The sequence below is a fragment of the Dryas octopetala genome, chromosome 1 (assembly GCF_963921425.1).
Source record: "Dryas octopetala chromosome 1, drDryOcto1.1, whole genome shotgun sequence".
NCBI lineage: Eukaryota > Viridiplantae > Streptophyta > Magnoliopsida > Rosales > Rosaceae > Dryas > Dryas octopetala.
The window spans coordinates 12,409,888-12,431,943 of record NC_141366.1 but is presented as its reverse complement, the minus strand read 5'-3'; the positions used below and the strand labels follow the sequence as shown (position 1 = coordinate 12,431,943).

General features: G+C 33.3%; 2 protein-coding genes across 3 annotated transcripts; both read left to right on the top strand.

Moving 5' to 3' along the window:
* The first annotated feature begins 1,243 nt into the window (after nt 1–1,243).
* Nucleotides 1,244–8,741, top strand: LOC147297981 (putative aminotransferase TAT2). Of its 2 annotated transcripts, none has more exons than XM_086243308.1 (8): nt 1,244–1,378; nt 3,277–3,567; nt 4,846–5,185; nt 5,298–5,516; nt 6,177–6,236; nt 6,746–6,901; nt 7,005–7,098; nt 8,512–8,741. In XM_086243308.1, exons 2-8 carry the CDS (start codon nt 3,320–3,322, stop codon nt 8,628–8,630), a joined length of 1,236 nt encoding a protein of 411 aa, XP_086099434.1. In that variant the 5' UTR covers nt 1,244–1,378; nt 3,277–3,319; the 3' UTR covers nt 8,631–8,741. The 2 variants fall into 2 exon arrangements, with proteins under 2 accessions (XP_086099434.1, XP_086099426.1); XM_086243300.1 differs by having other exon boundaries at nt 1,267–1,378; nt 3,052–3,567.
* A 7,673-nt stretch (nt 8,742–16,414) lies between these two features.
* On the top strand, nt 16,415–21,614 carry LOC147297980 (putative aminotransferase TAT2). Its single transcript, XM_086238613.1, has 8 exons — nt 16,415–16,690; nt 18,181–18,581; nt 19,273–19,612; nt 19,692–19,910; nt 19,999–20,058; nt 20,312–20,467; nt 20,584–20,677; nt 21,226–21,614. The coding sequence occupies exons 1-8, from the start codon at nt 16,577–16,579 to the stop codon at nt 21,402–21,404; spliced, it is 1,563 nt and encodes a 520-aa protein (XP_086094739.1). The 5' UTR covers nt 16,415–16,576; the 3' UTR covers nt 21,405–21,614.
* Nucleotides 21,615–22,056: the final 442 nt, after the last annotated feature.

Genomic DNA, 22,056 nt, shown 5'->3' with positions numbered 1-22,056 from the left:
TACAAGTAATCGACATGTATGTGTGCATTTTATGTTGGGATTGTTTAGTTGCTGTATGGGTTGCCATATGCCCATTACAATGTACATGAAGCAAAACTACAATCTTCGGATTGCCATCATGCCATGTCCATTAAAGTAGTAGTTTTTCAGGATTAACAAATCCACATCGGGGACATAAAAGACAAAACAATCTAAAACAGAGAGCCGTATGAGATGTTTATCATTTATCTTTCATCAAACAGTCTTATACGGGATCAAAAGTGAAAAAGAACAGCCTCATATTGTAAATGTAATTTTTTTTTACTACGAAAAAACTGACGGTAATGACCAATAATTCAAACAGTACGATTTATTAGATTTTGAAATGGTGAAACACAATTTGTAGCAGTGGCCAATATGGCACATACATTATTGATAATGGGTGGAGAGGCTGACCACAGATATGCACAAAATCAAAAGAAACCTAAGCATTCATCCAAAAATTAATTGGTAATGGGTGAAGAGGCTCAAGACTTTATAAACACATATGCTAAACTCTAGTTTTCCGATGTGGGACATTGCTCCACATTACTTTCAACACGCCCTCGCATGTGTAGCGAGATTTTGAGCTTAACACGTGGATAAATTATATTGGGTGACGTGGGAGCACGTGTAACTGTTGGGCTTTACACGCAGATAACTAAACTCTAGTTTTTCGATATGAGACATTACTCTACATTACTTTCAACAGAAGCCAACAGACAATGGCAAGGTAATGACAAAGTTGGCAGTGGTGGAGTGAGGTGGTGGTGGTGGCCGCGGTGTTGGTAAAAATGATAACTATTTAGGTGAGATTTAAAACCAAAATTTTACCATATCTAAAATTTCACATTTTTTAATACTAAATTTAAAAAAAAAATTGATACCAAATGAGAAAATTAGAGATTGACGTTCTCAAATCCGGATAAATCCCTAAATACCAAATTTAATTCCTCATCCAAATGCATCAAAAAAAAATTCTTCATCGCCTTTGTTTAAAATTCTATGGCATCCTCTGCATCTGGTAAATCCAAACTCATTCCTTTACCCTATATAAACTGTTAATAAGTAAACAAATGCAAGTTATATAGTTAGATGCAGTTAGCCTCGCATGAGCTTGAGCGCATCTGATTACTTCTTCCCAGTTGAATAGACGTCCTAAAGTAGTCTTCTCTCCACGAATAAAACAAACAATTGGATGAATCATCAAACTTATCTGCAAGATTGGAAATGCAGTGGAACCCTTTAACCCTTATATTTATGCATATACAGTTGAGCAATCCAAGACCTCTGGAGTAGATTTCATCACCACTCGTCAAGAAGCAAGTAGCCACACAAGGGAGCTTCTTCCAATTCACTGGTACCCTCTTTTTCTTTTTCCATTTAATTTCTATTCTATGCTTTAAATTTTGTTATTATGGTGCTATGGTTGAACTTGGGAACTTTGTGTTCATAGATTCAACCAAATGCAGTGAATGAGTGTGGAGTATTATGATTCCTTAGGACTTAGGAGGAGCCTTCAGTAATGAATTTTGTTAGAGGAAATGAATAGGGTGTGACAGGTACACACAGCATAGGAGGTGGGCTAGGCCCATAATTTGAAACAAACTAGAACAAGATTCTTGTCATGGGCTTTTATAGAAAAAGATGTTTAACTTGGACCTACTTTAGGTCTTAGACTAGGTCCATCAAGATCATGCGAAGTCTAAGAAAGGCCCACCAACCCATGTGTGATGGACTTTACAGAACCCCCTAGACTTAAGCCCAAATTTGCTATAGATGGCATGGCACCATGCTGAGAATTGGGACAATAATTGCTAAGTTCATAAAATATTTTCTTGTTAGACAATTTGACATATTATTATACTATTAATCTAACTTTTATTGAACAGTCAATGACCAATTAGTCTAGTGGCACTTAGTCCTTCTTTTATAGAAGGAAGTCTTGAGTTCAAATCTTATGGACAATAATTTTTTAGTACTAAAAATAAACTCTAGTCCTGTAACTCTTTTTTATCACTTTGTTGTTTGACAATTTTTTGTATATTTTATTGGTTACACTGGAAGCAAACTTCTCCGAATCTAATTCATCTTTTTTTTTTTTTTTTGAGTTGGGAGATAGGGGATCAAACTTAGGTGTATTGTGGATAATTTTAAGACACTTCAAACTGAGCTACTTAACAATTACCAAATCTAGCTCATCTTAACTTTTTTTATCTAACCCTTAATATATGATAATTTAAGTTTTCATTTGGGGAGATATTCGAATTTAGAATCTCATATAATAAAGTAGTGAGAAATACCACTAGACTTCGATCTCACCAATTTCTCATCCTCTCTTGCTACTTGACCTATCCTAAACGACAAAAAAAAAAACCGATGTAACATTTAAGGACAATAGAAGCATCTTCTCCCAATCTCCTTTTCTGGGCACAATGAGCCCACGTTCAAGTTACCCTCTCCTCTCAAAACTCAACAAATTTTCACGAAAAGGAAAATGATTACTTGTAAAGTTCAAACCAAGACCAAACTCGAAAGTTGGCTACTCAATAGCTACATGTTTGCATGTGGTGTAAGCCTAGTGACTTGGCCCATGTCGGTTTCTTCTTGTGTAAAAGTAGATGTGTGCGGTGTGCACGCCTCCAACCTATTTGATGAAAGGACAAACGTAGAAGCTACAATTCAAAGAATTTGGCAAACCTGGTTTGGGTCCAACCAGCTTTCGACCCAAAAGAATTTCGTTGCCAACTAAAAGATGTGATTGTATGTGACAGTTTTGTCACATTATATAAAGTAGTAAAATTTCAATATATTCAGATGAGTCACGCCAACCAATTCAATTGGGTACTCCTATGATTTGTTTGGTGACAAAGAAAATCCCCACAACCACATAATAAAATTATGGCTTGTAAGGACACAATTATTTAACTTAGCATGACACCCAGATAATATTTCTTTTTGTTTTGCGAGAAAAACATATCTGCTGAAATTTTTTCTCCGAGAAACTGATTCCCCTTTTTTCAATCTTTGCAGATTTTTAGTACTGCATAAAGTTATAAACCATATAATTATATAAGTTTAATAGTTTTGGACTGGAAACTCCATCCAGTAGTTGCCAAGTTTTGTTTCCATGCATATGCATAGAGGTTCAACGTGTGGTCTTTGGACATGCACTTCCTCTGAACCACTCCATTTGTCTTCTCTGTCCCTTTTATCTCTCGCTTCTCTACTTCTCTGACCCTAAAACCAAAATCCCAGTTCCCAAAGCACACAAGAAGTACCAAAAGGCACCAAATCGAGCATGGAAAATGGTACTGTGAACGTGGATACAACCTCTACAACAATCACTATAAAGGGCATTCTCAGCTTGCTGTTGCAAAATGTTGATGAAGATGATAACAAGAGGCTGATTTCATTGGGCATGGGTGACCCAACTGCGTATTCATGCTTCCACACAACCCATGTTGCTCAAGAAGCTGTTGTTGATGCCATCCAATCTGACAAGTTCAATGGCTATGCTCCCACTGTTGGTCTTCCTCAAACCAGAAGGTTAATTTCTGTTCATTTTATTGGGTGTTTTGCATGAATTTATTGACATTAATTGCCCCTTTTCTTTAATGGACTTCTTGTTTTTATCTAATTTCTGTCCTTAATCCTAAGTGCTGCCAAATTGGGTTTGTGGGTTGTTTTCTTGTTAATTAGTTGTTTAAGTGGGTTTTGGGGTTTTATGTTGTTTGCTTTCAGTTGCATTTGAATGTTTTTTAGCACTTTTGTTGTATTGTTCACCGTATTACTTTCATTATGCCTTTTCAATTTGAATATTTATATATATAATTTCATTTTTTTTTTCAAAAGTTTCCGGGTAATCAGGCTTTTAATTTTTTTGACCAGCTTGTCAATTCTAACAGAGAAAGTAGAAACAGCTTTAAAAAAAAAAAAAAAAAACAAAACAAAACAAAACAAAACAGAGAAAATATAAAATTAATCAAACAATATACTCTATTAATTAATTTTTGATGAAAATATTTTATTACATGATATGGATTGTGGAGGGTGGTACACGCAAATCAAGTACGAGCAATAAGCGTGCCTTGTCAGGTAAGAAACGAGCAAAAATTTTTATACAAAATAATGGTAAAATTTTGAGCCTACTAAAATATTTTAAATTTTAGATTCGCAAATGCATGATTGATTTCATAAGGTTTTATCTATTAATTAGTTTAATGGATGATGTGACATTCTGATTTCAATTTATCCCCTTTTCTATTCTGCTACCTTGTGACTCTTTCTCATTCACAGACTACAATTCTCTTTTGAGTTTCTTGTCATGTGTTGCACATATGGCTTATAGCCCTTATCCAAGAAGCAAGCTCGCCAAGCCTGCAGTATCATTCTTGCCAACAAGTAAAACTTTGCCCAGTGAACTTTAAAAGCACTCACTAATAGGTCTACGGCAATATGATAATTAACCTAAAACACCTATCATCCAGATTTGGTAAAATTGCAGTAATAGAAAATTCTTTAAGGGATGCAATTAGTTTACCTGGAAGTCTTTAACTGGTTTTACCAAAAAAAGAAAGTCTTTAACTGGACCTCCTCTTATTAGTTGAAAACCAACTCTTGACAAAGCCATGCTTAAATGATGCCAGTCCACTCGAGGCATATGTTGGATTATACATTGCAGGCTTATAAGGCAAGCAAACATCAGGGCATCTGGCCTTAAGGGGGCATTTCAATTTAATCATGTTCATGATCCTTATTCAGTACTTAAGTATGACATACAGCACATGTATCTTTAATTTTTTGCTACAATTCACTTCATGACAGAGCAATTGCTGAATATGTGTCCCGCGATCTTCCATACAAGTTAACATCTGATGATGTTTTCGTCACATCTGGTTGCACACAAGCCATTGATGTTGCACTGGCAATGCTTGCTCACCCTGGTGCAAATATCCTGCTTCCAAGGCCAGGCTTCCCTATTTATGAACTTTGTTCTGCTTTTAGACATCTTGAAGTTCGACATGTTGATCTGCTGCAAGACCAAGGCTGGGAGGTTGATCTTGATGCTGTTGAAGCTCTTGCAGATCAGAACACTGTTGCATTGGTTATCATAAACCCTGGTAATCCTTGTGGGAACGTATACAGTTACCAACATTTGGAGAAGGTTAGTAGTGGTCTATGGTATGGGTCAGAAGACAAGATTGTACATTGAGAGACCATGCCTTTGTTATTGATATTAGATATTGTTGTAACTTATTATTTTTGTTTGCATTTAGATTGCAGAAACTGCAAAAAAACTCAGAATTCTTGTAATTGCGGATGAAGTTTATGGGCACCTTGCTTTTGGGGGTAAACCATTTGTGCCAATGGGAGTTTTTGGATCAACTGTTCCTGTTCTTACTCTTGGGTCTCTATCAAAGAGATGGATAGTTCCTGGATGGCGACTTGGTTGGTTTGTGACGTGTGATCCATGTGGCATGTTTAGAAAACCCAAGGTTCTCTCTCTCTCTCTCTCTCTCTCTCTCTCTCTCTCTCTCTCTCTCTCACTCACACACACAAAACACACATGTATGTGTATTTATGATAATAGTATATCTTTGGTAGGGAATCTTATTTCTGTCCTTGGTTGGTTGTTATTAGTAATCTCAGAATTATGAACTCCATTTAAAGTGATTTGTGAACAATTTTAAACAATCACAGTGCATCATATATTGAGTAGACATTGCCTCTCTCTCTGCCATTGTAGTGCATTTCATGATTATGATCTCAGGACTTTCTAAACCAATTTTAAACGGTACTAAATGCTATCTTAAAAGTCTGTAACTGATTTTCTGAATGACAAGAAATAACAGCAAGTCTGTTGTAGATTCAATTGTTTGCTGATCCATGAGTTTAGTAGTTTGATGTTGTCAAGCTCAATCTTCCCAGTTATACCGGTTACATTGGCCACTACTAATTTCATAAATTCACCAATCTAGACATTTTCCATTCATGATGAAAGCATAAACATTTATAAAATTATAGATATGAGCTTTGCCTATTCACATCTCAAAAATTTGAGCTGCTAATCGTAACTTGTCATAATTTGTAATCAAATCATCCACTTCAAGTAGTGATGTAAAGTTGTAAACTCACCCTACTTTTCTTCTAATCAGATTATTGAGCGCATTAAGAAATACTTTGATATTTTGGGCGGGCCTGCAACCTTCATTCAGGTTTGTACCTCATATGATTGTTTTGGATTGTTCCAACTTCCAACATGTACAATAATTCTAGTTTTCCTGATTAGTAAAATTATTTGATTTTAGACTATGCAACTTGCAGTTCTCTGTCTTCCAAAGCTACTATTTCCTTAAAAATTTGTCCAGATTGGTATGATTAAATTAAGGCAATCTCAAAAACAAATTAAGCAGTACCTAAAGTAGTAAAGTTCAATAGTCACACATCCTGAGGAATTGCAGCCAAAACATAAAAAACATAATATGAATTTACATTTCCCTGCAACTACTCTGAACAAATACAGAAACAAGTTTGGTATGTCACAACTCACAAATAGGTCCATGCTTGAGGTCTTAGTTTGTCCACCAGTAAAAGTTTTAGGACTATGTAGACATTAATTTTTGCGGAATATTCGGATTATGCAAGCTTTTGCTTACTCATGTCAGAACATCAACTTATTTTTTTTTTATCTCTCTTTCACAATGACATATATGGTAAGTTATAGGCAGCAGTTCCCAGCATCCTTGAGCAAACTGAAGAGGTTTTCTTCAAGAAGACTATCTATTTACTGAAGCAGTCCTCAGATCTTTGTTGTGATAGGATAAAGGAGATCCCTTGTATTACCTGTCCACACAAACCAGAGGGATCTATGGCTGTAATGGTGAGGAAGCAGTAGCAGAGTTATACTTTTTCTGTGCTTTGAATTTACCATTAATTCTCATATTTGCATCTAATCTTGCTTATTTATTTTTTATGTGATGCAGGTGAAACTAGACCTTTCACTACTGGAAGACATTAGTGATGACATTGAGTTTTGTTTCAAGCTGGCCAAAGAAGAATCTGTGATCTTTCTTCCAGGTCAGACACTTGAAAACATAAATAGTGCTTACTTTATATGTCGGGTTACTTGTTTTGTTGCATCAGTTCAAGGAGATGTTGGTGACTTGTCTTTCTCCAGGAAACTATTTAATATCTTTTAGGATTTCTGTGAATGTGATATGTTTGGCACATTCCAACTTCTTTTTTATTCGATTGTTACCATATCAAATCAAATATCTAAACACACAAGTCATGTCGGCAAGTATACCACATGTGAGTGGACATCAGAAAGTAGTTACAGCATAATAAGAGGGTTATATAGATGTCAGTCGGTTAGACCCAAACCCATTAGCTAGCTTAAGATTTGGATTGAAATGATGTTTCAAACTTAAGTACTGTTAGATAAACCAAGTTTTGTTCACCAAACGATAGAGCATTTTTATTCAAATATGGGCCATGAGTCTCATTTTTTTCATAAGGAAAAAGAGTATTGCCACACTCACAAAATTTTGTCAATAATATTTTGTTTTATTCAATTATGAATCCACTCTGGACCAAAGTGTCATTCCCAACTTCCCAAGGCATTCATTATACTCCACTACCTCTCAGGTCCATTTCTGGTTGGAGATGAGGTGGTGTGATTAATAAGTTGCTTACTGATTAACAAAATTTGAAAAAAGAAAAAATTAAAGGTTAGGATCAGTTTATTTGATCCATTTTTATTCTTTAAGATCCCACTTTGATTCTCTTCATTTTTTATAATATATATTGCTTCACTCAAAAGATGTTGGTGACAGATTTAATTTCGTTCATTTAATTGAATTTCTGATTTGAACAGTCTACCAGGACCACCACTACATTACATACTGTCATACTCTGCATCTGGCCTTCCAAGAAATTTCTAAATAAGAAATCCCTGTTTGATGTCCTATCAAAGTTTCCCACATGTTTTTTATTGTAGTTGACATGCCAAGTTGTTCATCATAGATTGAAAACAAAATAAAAGAAAAAAATTATATATATATATATATATTTTTTAAGCCTAGTTGTCCGGTACTTGTCCCTAGTCTTCTGGTTGTTGGTTGAGAGATTCGATAAATAAGGTTCAAAGTCGCTGATGGCATTAATTATGGGATTGGCTCCTGTAACTATTTTTGTCTATATATCAATCAAGAATATATAGACATTATTGTGTTGCTTTCATTGTTCTTCTATACTCAAACTTATGACATTTGAAGTACATCAAAATATTGAATTAAATAATATTATATAGATGGTTCCAAATTTAACACAACTGTGGTTATATAATTAGAGCATGTTGCAGATTTGCATAAAATAAGCACAAAGTAGGTAATTAGGTATGATTTTGCAGGGGCTAAATTAATTAGAATCATCTCCATAATAAAGACTAGCTACTAACAAATGGGATTAAATTGCTTTCTGTTTTTGCAGGAACAGCAGTAGGGCTGAAAAATTGGCTACGTGTAACGTTTGCTGTTGATCCAGCATCTCTTGAAGAAGCTTTCAGGAGGACAAAATCATTCTATCAAAGGCATGCCAGAAAATCATAGATACCAATCATACCCTACATATATTTATGTATATGCCAATGAATAAAATTGTCTGGAAATTATTGTTGCTGATAAATGATGGCATTTTGTAATGAAAATATTGTTCTTCCACGGTCCATTTGTGGAAAAATTATTATATGTGACCATAACACTACATGACATAATGACGTAGTTTTATCAATCCACTTAAATTATAACACGTAGACGATTTTAAGGGTTTTTTTTTCTAGATCTTAGGATTTTAGAAATTAAGTATTATACACGTGTTATAATTTGAGTGAATTGATAACACCACGTCATTATACTATGTGGTATTACGGTCACACACAATACTTTCTCTCATTTGTCAATCTCCAATAATAGTTGTTTGTTGGAAATTTAAGGCATTACCTAAAAAAACCCTTGTTGAAAACTAGTTGATAATTAAGTTGGTAATGTTCTATTGTCAAATAGTTTGATAATGTAAGATACTTAATGTTGCCAAACAATGGAAGATATTTATCTTGTTAAATTGTAAATTTGAACTAAATATTGTTAAATTGTAAATTTGAACTATATGTATAGACAAAAATCAATGATTTAGTTCCTAGACTGTTTGAAAAGAAAACATTGTCTAGTTCTGTCATCATGTATGATCAGATCAAGACCCAACACAGAATGACATGAGCTGCTTAATTTCATGTGCTTGAAACTTGGTCATCAGTTTAATTTGTTGATTCAGCTTTATATTAATTTGAAGGCACCAGCCAGAAGAAGGATTGAGTAGGTGGGATTTACCCCCCCTTAGTTCCGGCTGTTTTGTACTCTCTCATCAGCTCCTTGTAGGGTCAGTTATTGTGTGGTGCAAATTAATGGTGTGCCCCCCCCCCAGAGTATCCTAAGTTTCCTATGCTAAGCATCAAATATGTTCCTCCTCGTGTGGCCTACTAAATTTTATTATTACCTCATATTTTGGCGCGAATGCGATGGTTCAATTATTATTGCTATAATACCAATTAGAATAAAGGCTTTGAGATTAATTATTTACCAAAAAAATAAGTGAGATTAATTAGTGGGTTTGGGGACATCATATACTTTTTTATTTTTGGTAAGAAGGACATCGTATACTTTGATATTAATTAGTGTAGATCATGGCCGGCAAAAATGCTGGAAAGGTTTTACTGCTTTGAAAAGTATTTCTTGGCTCTTGCCCAAAACAAAAAGGGGGAAATCTATAATAAAGTGACAATCAATATTGGGACCAACAAAAGTTGAAAAGTGAGTTAGATACTTAGATGCAAACCATTGTTTCCATAATGTTAAAAGTTAAAACAACTCTACAACTGGGGGGAAATCGTCAGGCAACGTTTGGGTCTAAACTTCTGGAAATTATTGAACAGGTAACAAAGCTAAAGAGGGTGGCAGGGGAGAGTGGGAGGAGAAAAAATAAAGAGTGAAGAGAAAGAGGGTGTCGTTTGATAAAAAAATGCTCCTAGAAATTAAAGAGAATCACGTGTGTGCACGTAAAGAGTAGACATATACTAACAATTAGAAATAAACAAAATGGAGGCTCTAATATCATATATGTTAGATAACTATATGTCATGCCTAAAAAATTAAAATCATTGATGCAAAATACCAAATTTTGAGGGTTATATTGGTGCTACAATGATGCACTATACAAAATTTAATTTGAGGCCAACATGAACAATCAAATCATACTTAAAACAGTTCATTGCTGATAAAAAATCCTTTAGGGTTAGACCCAGCCGCGGTGATGGGACCTATGAGAGTTGGTGGAGAAGTTACTCGCCAACTGTTCCCTTTGATGGGACTTCTTAAATATTATTCAAGTTTTATGCTAGAGAATACAACTTCTGGCGCTCATTAGTCACCAACTTATTTTTATGACTTGTTTGGTAGTATTCTACACCAAGCGTTTTTGTTTAGTACTTTTGTTAAAAACTTATAGTTTTTTTAAAAAAAATATTCAAAATTTTCTTATTAATGTAGTTGAAAGCGCTGTTTAAGAATCTATGCTTCACTAGAAAACGTTTTTAAGTTCTTTTAATTATTTTACTATTTAAAAATGCTTTTAAGCATTCTAAAAATATTGTCAAATAAGTCTTTAATCAGGTAAGTTTTCTCCTATTTAATCACTTCTTTTTGCCTTTTTCTTATTTTCTTCATTTTGTTTTTTACTCCTCCGTACACACATGAATAATTGTACTTGAGCAAATTTAGAATTAAATATAAAAGTCTGACCCTTAAAATTGGCCCCATTAATGTAGTTTGGCCGGACGAGAAACTGAATTTTAATGTTGTGGTAGTTCGGAGCCTTAATTTTAAGCATGACATGCATATATTATAGTATGACTCGATCGAAATCAACATCAAATTAGTAATATTTGTTTAAATCGAAAGTTTACTTGACGTGAACATGTATCCGTCGCATCAAAGCCCTATACAAAAAGAATAAACCACACTAGCTACCGAGGATTATTTGCTCCTATTATTTATACTAAACGAATAGTATATACTATCATGAATATTAAACGAATAATGTTAGGCAAATACGTTTAATTATTATTTATATGAAAAAAATGACTAATTTTCTAATTCTTAAATAAATATTATAATTTTGTTAGTATTAAAATCGAGTATATTTTTCTTTTTCTCAAAATCCATCCTCAGATCCTTTAACATTTACCCTGAAATGCCTCAAGTTCGATCACGAGGCATGTTTGATTGAATTGTACAAAACATAGTTTTGACTTTTGAATATAAACATCGAACTGCACCATGTTTTGGAGACTCTCTCTCTTTCTTTTCTCTATAGCAAAGTCAATTCAGAAGTTCTAAAAGACTTGTGGACATATACATAACAATTTCGCAACCATCACTGAAACAAATTGATGTAAATGAATAACGAGGTGCTGTCAACACTTGGCCCAATGATAAACAATATCATGAAAGTATGAAACTAGTTGGACTTGTTCAATTTAATTGCGTGCCAAGGGAGCACTTGTGACTTGACTATTGGTTGTTTAGGAAAAACAGTAGCGTGTACTATATATGACATAATAAGAATATCTGTGGTAGATTGGTCGTCTTTTTTTTTTTGGCCAAGAAGTAGATTGGTCGTCTTAAGTCTTAGCATTGGGTAGGTAATTTACGCGTACAGCTAGTCACGCTATTAGTTCATTCAATAATGCTAATCGTCTTATATTTTTTTTTTTTTTTATTTGTATTTTATTTGATGTGTCATTACTTTAGTGGAAAGGTATTTCATTTTTCTTTTTTAGGTTTTATTTTTTAATTTTTAGTGTTCAATGTATAAATGTCATATAAGATGATATGAAATTGTGGAATAAAAATATGATAAGTGTAGCATTACTGAGTTTATTAATGTTAGGATTAAGTGTGTTTTAAGATTTAGCTAATCTTTTAAAAAAATTATTATATGTGATAGTCTATTGTAAATATTTTCTTTCTTGTATGGAAATCCCTTAGACTTAGGATCAGAATCCTTAGATGTAGGATCGTATTCTTGCTAGCCAAGTTTACTCTTGCTGTATATTAGTGTTGTACACTCATGTAAATTTTACTTCAATACAATTTATCATTATCAAATTTTCTCATAGTCACATACATGTCACATATATGTACATCCCTATGTGTTTGATCATTTTTATATGATAATATACATGTGTTTTTTTGTTAAGAGAAAAAGATATCATGTGTGACACTTACGTTAAAAAATTACACCATTTTCCATGCATTGAATTTAATTCAAGCTACAGTTATAATTTTATATTGAAGTAGAATGCAGTAGATTAATTAATTATGTTTATTAGAATCTCGTAAGCCATTCACAGAAAAACTTATGTGGAAATATGTTGTTACCATCTTACATTGTTTGAGTAGTAAGAAAGTCCACTTAAAAATGACATGTATCCAATTTTAATTATAATTTTTTCTTCGCGAACATATGTCATCTTTTAGTGCGCATTAATTTCATATGATAAAACCAACATCACATAAGTTTTGTCTGCCCGAGTCAAGCATGGATTAGTCGTGATAAGTTGCATATATGGATTAGCCATGCATCTGATGTAACTTGCATGCCATATGTGTCGCAATAAGATGACCTCTAATTAAATCTCCATATATATAGTCAAGGAGTAAAATTTTGGTTTCGAGAAAATTTTCAATTAAAATTTCGATTAAAATTTCGATTTCGATAAAATTAGACAAAAACGACGAAAATTGCTATCAAAATATGGAAATTTTGAATGAAACTTGACCATATGATTATTTAACATATTATCTACTACATTGATAAAAAACATTGAAGAAATCAAATAATATAGTAGATTTCATGTGATATATGATGAATATAATGCGAACTGGAGACAATACTGTTAAAAAAATACTTCTCTAATTAATAATTACATAATAAAATTACACGAATAAATTACCAATGTGGCAACGGAAAGTAGCAAGCTTACTCAAAGGGACTTGGAAATGGTCTCCGATAGTTAAATTAAGCCGAATTGGGTTAAAATAGAACCAATCCGATGACAGCAGTGATGACAACGGTTTACCTAAAATTTCAATTTTACAATTATCATAATTAGAAAACCAAACATTAAGAAAATGAAACTTCATGATAAGGGGATAAATTTCTTTTTCATAATTTATGTTTACAACTAAACGAAACACCAAAATGACCAAATCAAACCCCAAATAAAATCTCAAACCTTTTTTTTCTTTCCAATTACCTAAAAACTCCAAATCTTAATCTATCTTAAAAAAAAAAAGAATTTTTTTTTTCTTTCCTTTTCCTCTTCTTCCCCCGTGATTCACGCCTACCCCCTACCCATGACACACTCATTCTCTCTCTTCTCTCTCCTCCCTCTCTCTTTCTTTTTCTTTTTCTTCTTCTTATTTCCTTCTTCAGTTCTTCCTCCCCTGCCCGTGACTAACCAGTTTGACCTCTTCCTTTTTTTTTCTTTCCTTCTTCAGTTCTCAATTTCTCATCTTCTCTTTCTCTCTCCTAGTCCCTCACTCCCTCCTCCTCCATGTTCTCTTCTCTCTGCTCCCTCTCCCTCCCCCTTCCCGATCTCCCTCTCTTCCTCCTCTCCCTCCCCGGATCTCTTATCTCCCTCCTTCGACGGCGACGGCGGTGGCTCTGCCTCTTTCCCTCCGGTCGTAGCCTCCCCTTTCTCTCTCCGGTCTCTATATCGAAAATTTCGCCGAAATTTCAAAAATTTCGGAAAATTTCGGCGAAATTTCGAGAATTTCGGAAAATTTCGGCGAAATTTTCGAAATTAATTTGATATGGTGTTAAAATTTTCATACCCCTAAAAAACGAAATTTTACTCCTTGTATATAGTTAGCTAATTAATAACAAAACTTGAAAAAATTATAAGGTATAACCGATATACCGCCACGTGGTATAACCAATCCAACGTGTAAGGGTATTACTGGACGATGTGTTTATATTAGTAGGGTATAGTATTAATAACATCCACTCATATTATAACAAATAGACTAGTTATACCACATGTCAATATAACGGTTACACAAAATAATTTCTCCAAAACTTGTACGGGTTATTACCTCTTATTCAAAGTTTGTAATAAGAAAAAGGTTCAAGTACATTTACATCCACCAACTATAGGGTCCATTTCAAATTGGTTCACGAACTATAAAATATTTCAAATTTTCCCATTAATTATAGGGTTCATTTCAAGTTGGTCCATGAATTATAAAACATTTCAAATTTTCTCATTCACTATAAGGTTCATTTCAAATTGGTCCATGAACTAACAAAAAACATACAAAATGATAGACAAAATCATGTTGACAAAAAAACCGAACCGAACCAGATTATTTATATATATTTATATTATATAAAAGTTATATATATTGAATAAAAAATGTGTAAGTTGTTTTTTGCACACGCTGGGGGTTTGAACCTATGACCTTGTGAGAAGAGTCAAAGTATGAATTCATGTTACACCACTTAATCACTTGTGAAATTTAAGTACATGCAATATATTTATAGGCATACTGATACTTGAAATATAATAATTTATAAAATTAAATATATTTTATATATCATTCCTTTTTTTAAGATATTATTTTAGGTCTCTATTTAAATATTATCATTACAAAAAGTCTAAAAATATCACTAGTTTATAGTTTATATAATTTATAGTTTATATATTGCAAAAATATTACTAAAAGTTCAAAACTATAATTTATAGTTTCTATACTAAAATTATTGGAGTAAATTTTTAAGGTATAAGGTTTCAGACTTTATGGTTTAGTGTATAAGGTTATAGTGTAGAATACCAATTATAATTTTATAAATTATTATATTTCAAGTATGAGTATGCCTATAAATATATTACATGTACTTAAATATCATAAGTGGTTAAGTGGTGTAGTGGGAACTCTTTTCTATTTGTCTCATATACTTAAATATCATAAGTACTTATATTTGTCTCCTATAAATATAGACTTTTTTCTTTCATGATCGTTTAGTTCATTATCAAAGAGTGTTTATATGAACTCTTTTATTTCATGAAGTTTTTTCCTTCCTTTTGCTTATTTGTTTAACAAAATTACATGAATATAATTTGATTATCAACTATCTATTTCCCACAATTTTGAAGAGATTCCATATTTAAATCCCCCACTCACAGATAAGAAAAATAAATAAATAATAATCATTTCATGACTTGAGCACCTTTACATATGACTTCATAGAAACTAATTAATTCCTAACCAAAATGGTGTCCCTTATAGGAGACAAAGCATCTTAATTATAATTATTTTGATAGATGAAAACCATATGTCGATCTAACATAGAAAAATCATTTATGAAATAACACTATTATAAAAGTGTTTGTATTTCCAAAGAGATTGCCTTAGTTTTATTCGACCTGCTGGAGAGGTTGGCATATATATATTTCTTGTCATTATTATGTCAAACCAACAAAAAAAGTTATTAAATATATCATAGATATTTTCTTTTATATGGGGAAGGGAAAACATAGTCAATTTTAACCCATGCCAATAATTAAACAAATGTTTCCATCAAGCTCTTAGGGCATGTTTAGTATTCTATTTAAAAATTATTTTTTGTTAAAAAAAAAAAGTTTTAGTTAAGAAAACGCGTTTGATAGACCATTTTTAAAAATAATTTTTTTAAAAAAATTCAAAAACATGTTTCTTTTTAAAAATGATAAAACATCGTTTTTCTCAATTTTTTTTTACACTTCCTTTTTTCTTAGATGTCATCATTTTTTAAATTTAAAAATTGTTTTCAAATTTCATACCAAACACGTTTTCAAATTTTAAAAATTGATTTTGAAAACTCACATTTAAAAAAAAAATCTTAATTTTTGAAAAAAAAAATTGAGTAGGATTTAATTTCTTTTTTCTTCTTCTTTTTTTTTTCAATCCTACCCGTTTTTTTGCTGTGCATACACTTAGATCTGTGTTCACACTTCTAACCACATCGTATATATTAAATAACTAGTTACTATATATTGACCAAATAATAATTGGCTTGGTCAAAATCATGAATATTTTTTAGTATTAAAAAAACTACGAATATCTTTTAATATTAAAAAAAAAAAAAAAAAAAAGCCTGAATTTTTGTTTGAATCGACATTATTGTTACTTATTTTTCTCGGGTGGGCAGGGTACCTTTCACTGCGATTTGAATGCGGGCATTCTTCAGATTATAAATACGACCAGTATGCCATGTTTTTCTGTGGCCGAGAGGGTTGTGTAGCTCCATTCACAAACTCACTCCAGGTCCTCCCTCCCTGCCTTCCACACCAAACAGAGCATTAGAGATTTAGAGGAGCCCCATCATCATCATCATCACCATCATCATCATATATATATATATATATATATATAGTTTTACAGAGCTAGCAGTCATCATGTTGAGCAAGATATCAACTGCATATTCATTGCTTCCCAATGAAACTATAAGGCTGTCACAATCTCACTCACAATCACATCACCAGCTTCCTCTTTCATTCCCTTTGAACTCAGTGAGTATGCATATATCTACATATATATATATATATCTATCTCTCTCTCTCTTTCTTGGACTTATATAATAGCAGAATTTTTATTTCTTCATATCACTAGACTAATAGCTTGTTGATTTCTTCGTAGGAATTGAAGTGGTTAGTTTTGTGTTTTGAGTTCTAAAAAAAAAAAAACATGAAAATGGCCAAATGGTATTTTTCTAGCTTGTTTAGTACGTTTTTCTTTTTGGACGAAGTCATTTTCTTGTTTATTACTTGCGGTTTCATTCATAGTCTTACAATTTAATGCATATATAAATATAGCTAGCATACCATTTCAGTCCTTTACAAATTTAAAAAGTAACCATACCAACCCAAGTTTCAAGACCTGTCATTCTCAAAACTTGGGTTCTGAATCTGTTGGCTGGAAGCAGATATCTACACTGTAATTAACTTACTATTTATTTCCGCAAACAGTCGATTTTTACACCGGAAAAGCAGAAATAATGGAATTAATTACTCACAAATCTCAACTTCTAGAAACCTTTCATATATGGCATGCATCATGCATGGTTAGGGGACACATCACTCATTGCCAGAGGAGAAAATATTCCTTATGATCGTCAACATAATTATTATACAATATCTCAACTTTATGTACGTGGGAATTGGGATCCATAGACTCCATACCATATGATACATATGATGTGCCTGTGAGATCAACAAAATAAATATGATTGGGATTTACATTTTTTTTTTTTTTGATAGCTAGATTTACAATGTTACAGATGCTGTCTGCTGATGAATACATATTTAAATATTTACTGGGGCCAACATGTTGCTTTTGAAAAAAAAAAAAAAAATTATCACGGATATATATTATTGAGAGAGGTAGGCATATGAAATATACAGAGTCATTGCATAAAAGTTTTATTCGTACTTTTACATCTCTCACACAAGAAATTATAAGGTGTATGATGGAGAATGAGTTTTTTATAATTTGTGGTACTGTACATACGTCACCTATAGTATGGATATTGAATAACCTATAAATAGATCTAAAGGGAAGAAAGATGTCTACTTTAGTAGTGAATTTATTTACTTTAGTAGTGAATAAATAAATTCACTACTAAAAGACTGTTAAACCCAAGAAATACGTAAGAAGGATTAATGGTCCCATTTTTTTAGTTCGATTTGGACCCAAATCTCATGACCGGTCTGCATCAAATTCTAAAGAGAACTCGTCAAAATCGAAGGTTAAAAAAATGTGTATGTATGTCACAAAGTGCATGTACGGTCCAATCTACACTCTTCCATATATGTTGATTATTTTAAACAACATTATACTTTAGATCGTTGAATACTTTCATATTTTTATTTTTATTTTTGACTGAAAAATGCTTTAATTTTGTTCACTTGAATCATTTTCTCTATGAAAACGAATTATATGAGTTACAAAATTTTTTCTGCTTTCTGTGAAATTGAGCGTACACTTGTCCCTGTTTCTTCAGAGCAATGCTTTTGGCCATGCCTTCCCACTCCGCAACCAAAATGCTTCAGTGGGCAAGTTCTCTCGTATCATACCCCAGCAAGCCAAAACCCAGTTCCCAGAACTCTCAGAACTGGAAGAGAAGAACACCAAAAATGGAAGCATCACATTTGGTACTGATGGAGATCTTGTCCAAGAAGTGGAAGCCCCTCAAAATATCACCATCAAAGGCATTCTTGCTCAGCTGATGCAAAGCATTGATGAAAATGAAGAGAGAAGGGTGATTTCACTGGGTATGGGTGACCCTACTCTTTATTCTTGCTTTAGCACAACCCCTGCTGCTGTAGAAGCTGTTGTTGATGCTGTTCAAGCTCAGAAGTTCAATGGGTATGCTCCTACTGTTGGTCTTCCCCAAACAAGAAGGTAATTCTTTGTTTCTTTTTTGTTGATGCTGTTCTAGCTTTAACTTACTTTTTGTATTGTATGTGCTAGGTTGAAGAAACAAATGTAAATTTCTGGGTTTTCCTTTTAATTTTGGGACCATTCTTTTAAGTAGGTTGAATTGAAAATGTTTTTAGTTTGGAATTTTGGATCAATATCACTAACAATCATGTGCACACATTGCATACTTTCCTTCCATGTTTGATGTTACATATTTAGTGTGAGTTAGTTATATTATATGTTTAAAGCTCAATCATGTATTTTGATGAACATAACCGGTGTGCAAAGGGTCTATGTTAATTTGTCTCTAGATACAATGAAGCCAAATTCAGTGTGCTTTTGTTTGACTGTGTTTTACAATAACAAAATCACTCAGAGCACCCAAAGATGGTTTCTTTTGTTCCCTATATCCATGGTTTGTGCTTTATTCTCTATGTGGGATTGTATTAACATTGAGATAATGCTCTGATTAAAAAAATATAGAATTAGTGTTAATGATTGCCCTTTTATTACTCCATCGTTTATAGGGGAATAAGCTGCATTTACTTGCACGATATGTAGTTTGTATAGTTGAAAGATGGAGACATCTTTCAAATTTGTCATACTGCAGCTTAGGATAGAATTGGACTTTTTTTTTCCCAATCAAATTTAATCTCTGCTTTTCTTTTTACAGGGCTATTGCTCAATATCTGTCTCATGATCTCCCATACAAGTTATCATCTGATGATGTTTTCATCACATCTGGTTGCACGCAAGCTATTGATGTTGCTCTAGCCACTCTTGCTCGCCCTGGTGCGAACATCTTGATTCCAAGGCCGGGTTTCCCAATATATGAACTTTGTGCTGCATTTAGAAATATTGAAGTTCGGCACTTCGATCTTCTTCCTGAAAATGGTTGGGAGGTTGATCTTAAAGCCATTGAGGCTCTTGCAGATGGGAATACTGTTGCATTGGTCATCATAAACCCTGGAAATCCATGTGGGAATGTATACTCTTATAACCATTTGGAAAAGGTTTGTGGTTTACAATTTTGCTTCATTTCTTTTATATCTGCAGTTCTGTAGATTGTAACTGTCTGCGTGTTGCATTTAGATATCAGAAACTGCAAAAAAGCTCAGCCTTACTGTAATTGCTGATGAGGTTTATGGGCACCTCGCTTTCGGGAGCAATCCGTTTGTGCCAATGGGAGTTTTTGGATCAAATGTTCCTGTCCTTACTCTTGGATCTCTATCAAAGAGATGGATAGTTCCTGGTTGGCGACTAGGCTGGTTTGTCACAACTGATCCAAATGGAATCTATAAAACTCCCAAGGTGTCCCCTCTTTCTACTTCTCTCTATCTCTCTAACCAATCTCCACTACCTGTTTGATGAATACTAATTTAAATTTACATCTTTACAGGTTGTTGAACGTACTAAGAAGTATTTTGATATTCTTGGGGGGCCGGCAACCTTCATTCAGGTTTTGAATCTTATATGTTTTTCTTATAGATTGGAATTGCAAACATGCATTTTCCTTGAGTGGTATAGTTGTTTCTGTTCACTGAGATAACGCAAGTCCTAGCATTTGTCAAATCGACAACTATTGGCTTATTACACCCATTTCAAACCCAATGTGGAGAAATTACATTGCAATAGCTGTTTAAATATAGCTGCTACATTTTGTGCATGTGAGGAACTTGCTAATACATTTTATTGGTATTTTGGTGGTTTAGGCTGCAGTTCCTCACATCATTGAGCAAAGCGAGGATGTCTTCTTCAAGAAAACCAATGATATACTAAGGCAGGCCTCAGATATATGTTTTCACAGGATAAAGGAGATCCCCTGCCTTACTTGCTCGCAGAAACCGGAGGGATCTATGGCTGTAATGGTGAGGAAATGGTTGAATTTGCAATTCTCATTGTGCTTGCTGAAACCTTCTCTTAAAAAAAAGTGTTTGTTGGAACAGGTTTGCTTTCTACTATTTATATTACTATTTCCATGCAGGTAAAACTGAATATTTCATTACTAGAAGATATCAGTGATGATATCGATTTTTGTTTCAAGCTGGCCAGAGAGGAGTCTGTGATCCTACTTCCAGGTGAGAAGTTAACAAATTAAAGTTGAAATTTTTCCTTGCAAGTGCAGTTTTACTTGTTAAATTCCTATTCTCTGATATCCTAGAATCTATTCTTTGTCTGTCTTTGTTCAGGAATTATTGTTATAGTCTAAAGTCATTCTGATAAACTCTGTTCTTTCGTAGAGTATAATGTATTTGTTAATAATCGATGATGACCTCTGACAGTTGATAACATGCTCAACTTTCACATCCGTCTACTACAAATCATTGAAACAATTAGCCTAATCGTTAAGCAAGTAACCTCCCTTGGCCCCTTTCATTAAAACTCTAACCTTACAAATGGTTCAAATACTCAAATCAACAAAGGGTTTACCTAACTAGATGGATTAAGGATTTAAGCTTCATAGTTCTTTTTCCTCTTTCAAAACAGAAATTTTGGCTCTGCAATTTCAAAATCAACATTTACTAGAGGAAAGAAGCTGTGATCTTTCCTTTTGTGTCTACAACTTGTCATGGCTTAAGAGTAGCACTAGCACTTACTAACATTGGGAATTACATGTTCATTCCAGGCACTACAGTGGGATTGAAAAATTGGCTCCGTTTCACTTTTGCTGCTGATCCACCATCCATCGAAGAAGCTTTCATAAGAATTAAATCCTTTTGTGAAAGGCACTCAAAGAAACAAGCTAAAATACTAAGAAGTCCTGCAATGGAGCAGGTACCAATAACTGCACGAGTGATTGCCTAGCAAGAAACTTAGCAAAAATAAGGGGGTTCACATTGAACCACCCAGAAATAAATTATTCTTCCTCCACTTAAGTTATCTGGTATCATTACTTTGTTGTAATCATTCATATGTGATTCATTATGAACTTCAAGCCAGACCGGAAATCTATCTCAATGTGATTGATCTCTGTGTAAAATCATGTGTATTTCAATTATATTCCTGATTTTGTTGCCTTTGTTTATCGATTTATTTACTTATTTGTGAAGGGGTATTCAGTAGATTTGAAACCACGTCACCCACTCTGATAGCCATGAAATGAAAATTAGGTCAAGAGAATTTTAATGGTATCATTAACATTCCAAAAAAACTAAGTAATGTAAATAATTTTTCACTGTCCTGATAGCAGCAACCCAAAGTACCAACAGGCATCATTCTGTGTGTGATGTATGAACCATGTAATGGGAAACACCTCACAATCCAAGTTGACCATCCTATAACAAATCCATCCCACTTTATGAAATTTCCATTGGCTCTTTTTGAGATCCAAATTCCCAACAAAGCAAAAGATGGTAAGCAATTCTGGTAAACAAATTGAAGTACCAATTAGGATTTGACATGTGAATGCTATTGGCGTTCAGACTTGTCTTATTTCTCATCTTTGGCTATACATAAA

Bases quoted from the DNA above. Each gene is read 5' to 3' on its own strand.
- LOC147297981 (XM_086243308.1), top strand. From the start codon at position 3,320: ATGGAAAATGGTACTGTGAACGTGGATACAACCTCTACAACAATCACT. The intron at 3,568-4,845 runs GTTAATTTCTGT...ACTTCATGACAG, and splicing joins GGTCTTCCTCAAACCAGAAG to AGCAATTGCTGAATATGTGT. The intron at 5,186-5,297 runs GTTAGTAGTGGT...GTTTGCATTTAG, and splicing joins GTTACCAACATTTGGAGAAG to ATTGCAGAAACTGCAAAAAA.
- LOC147297980 (XM_086238613.1), top strand. From the start codon at position 16,577: ATGTTGAGCAAGATATCAACTGCATATTCATTGCTTCCCAATGAAACT. The intron at 16,691-18,180 runs GTGAGTATGCAT...CTGTTTCTTCAG, and splicing joins TTTCATTCCCTTTGAACTCA to AGCAATGCTTTTGGCCATGC. The intron at 18,582-19,272 runs GTAATTCTTTGT...TTCTTTTTACAG, and splicing joins GGTCTTCCCCAAACAAGAAG to GGCTATTGCTCAATATCTGT.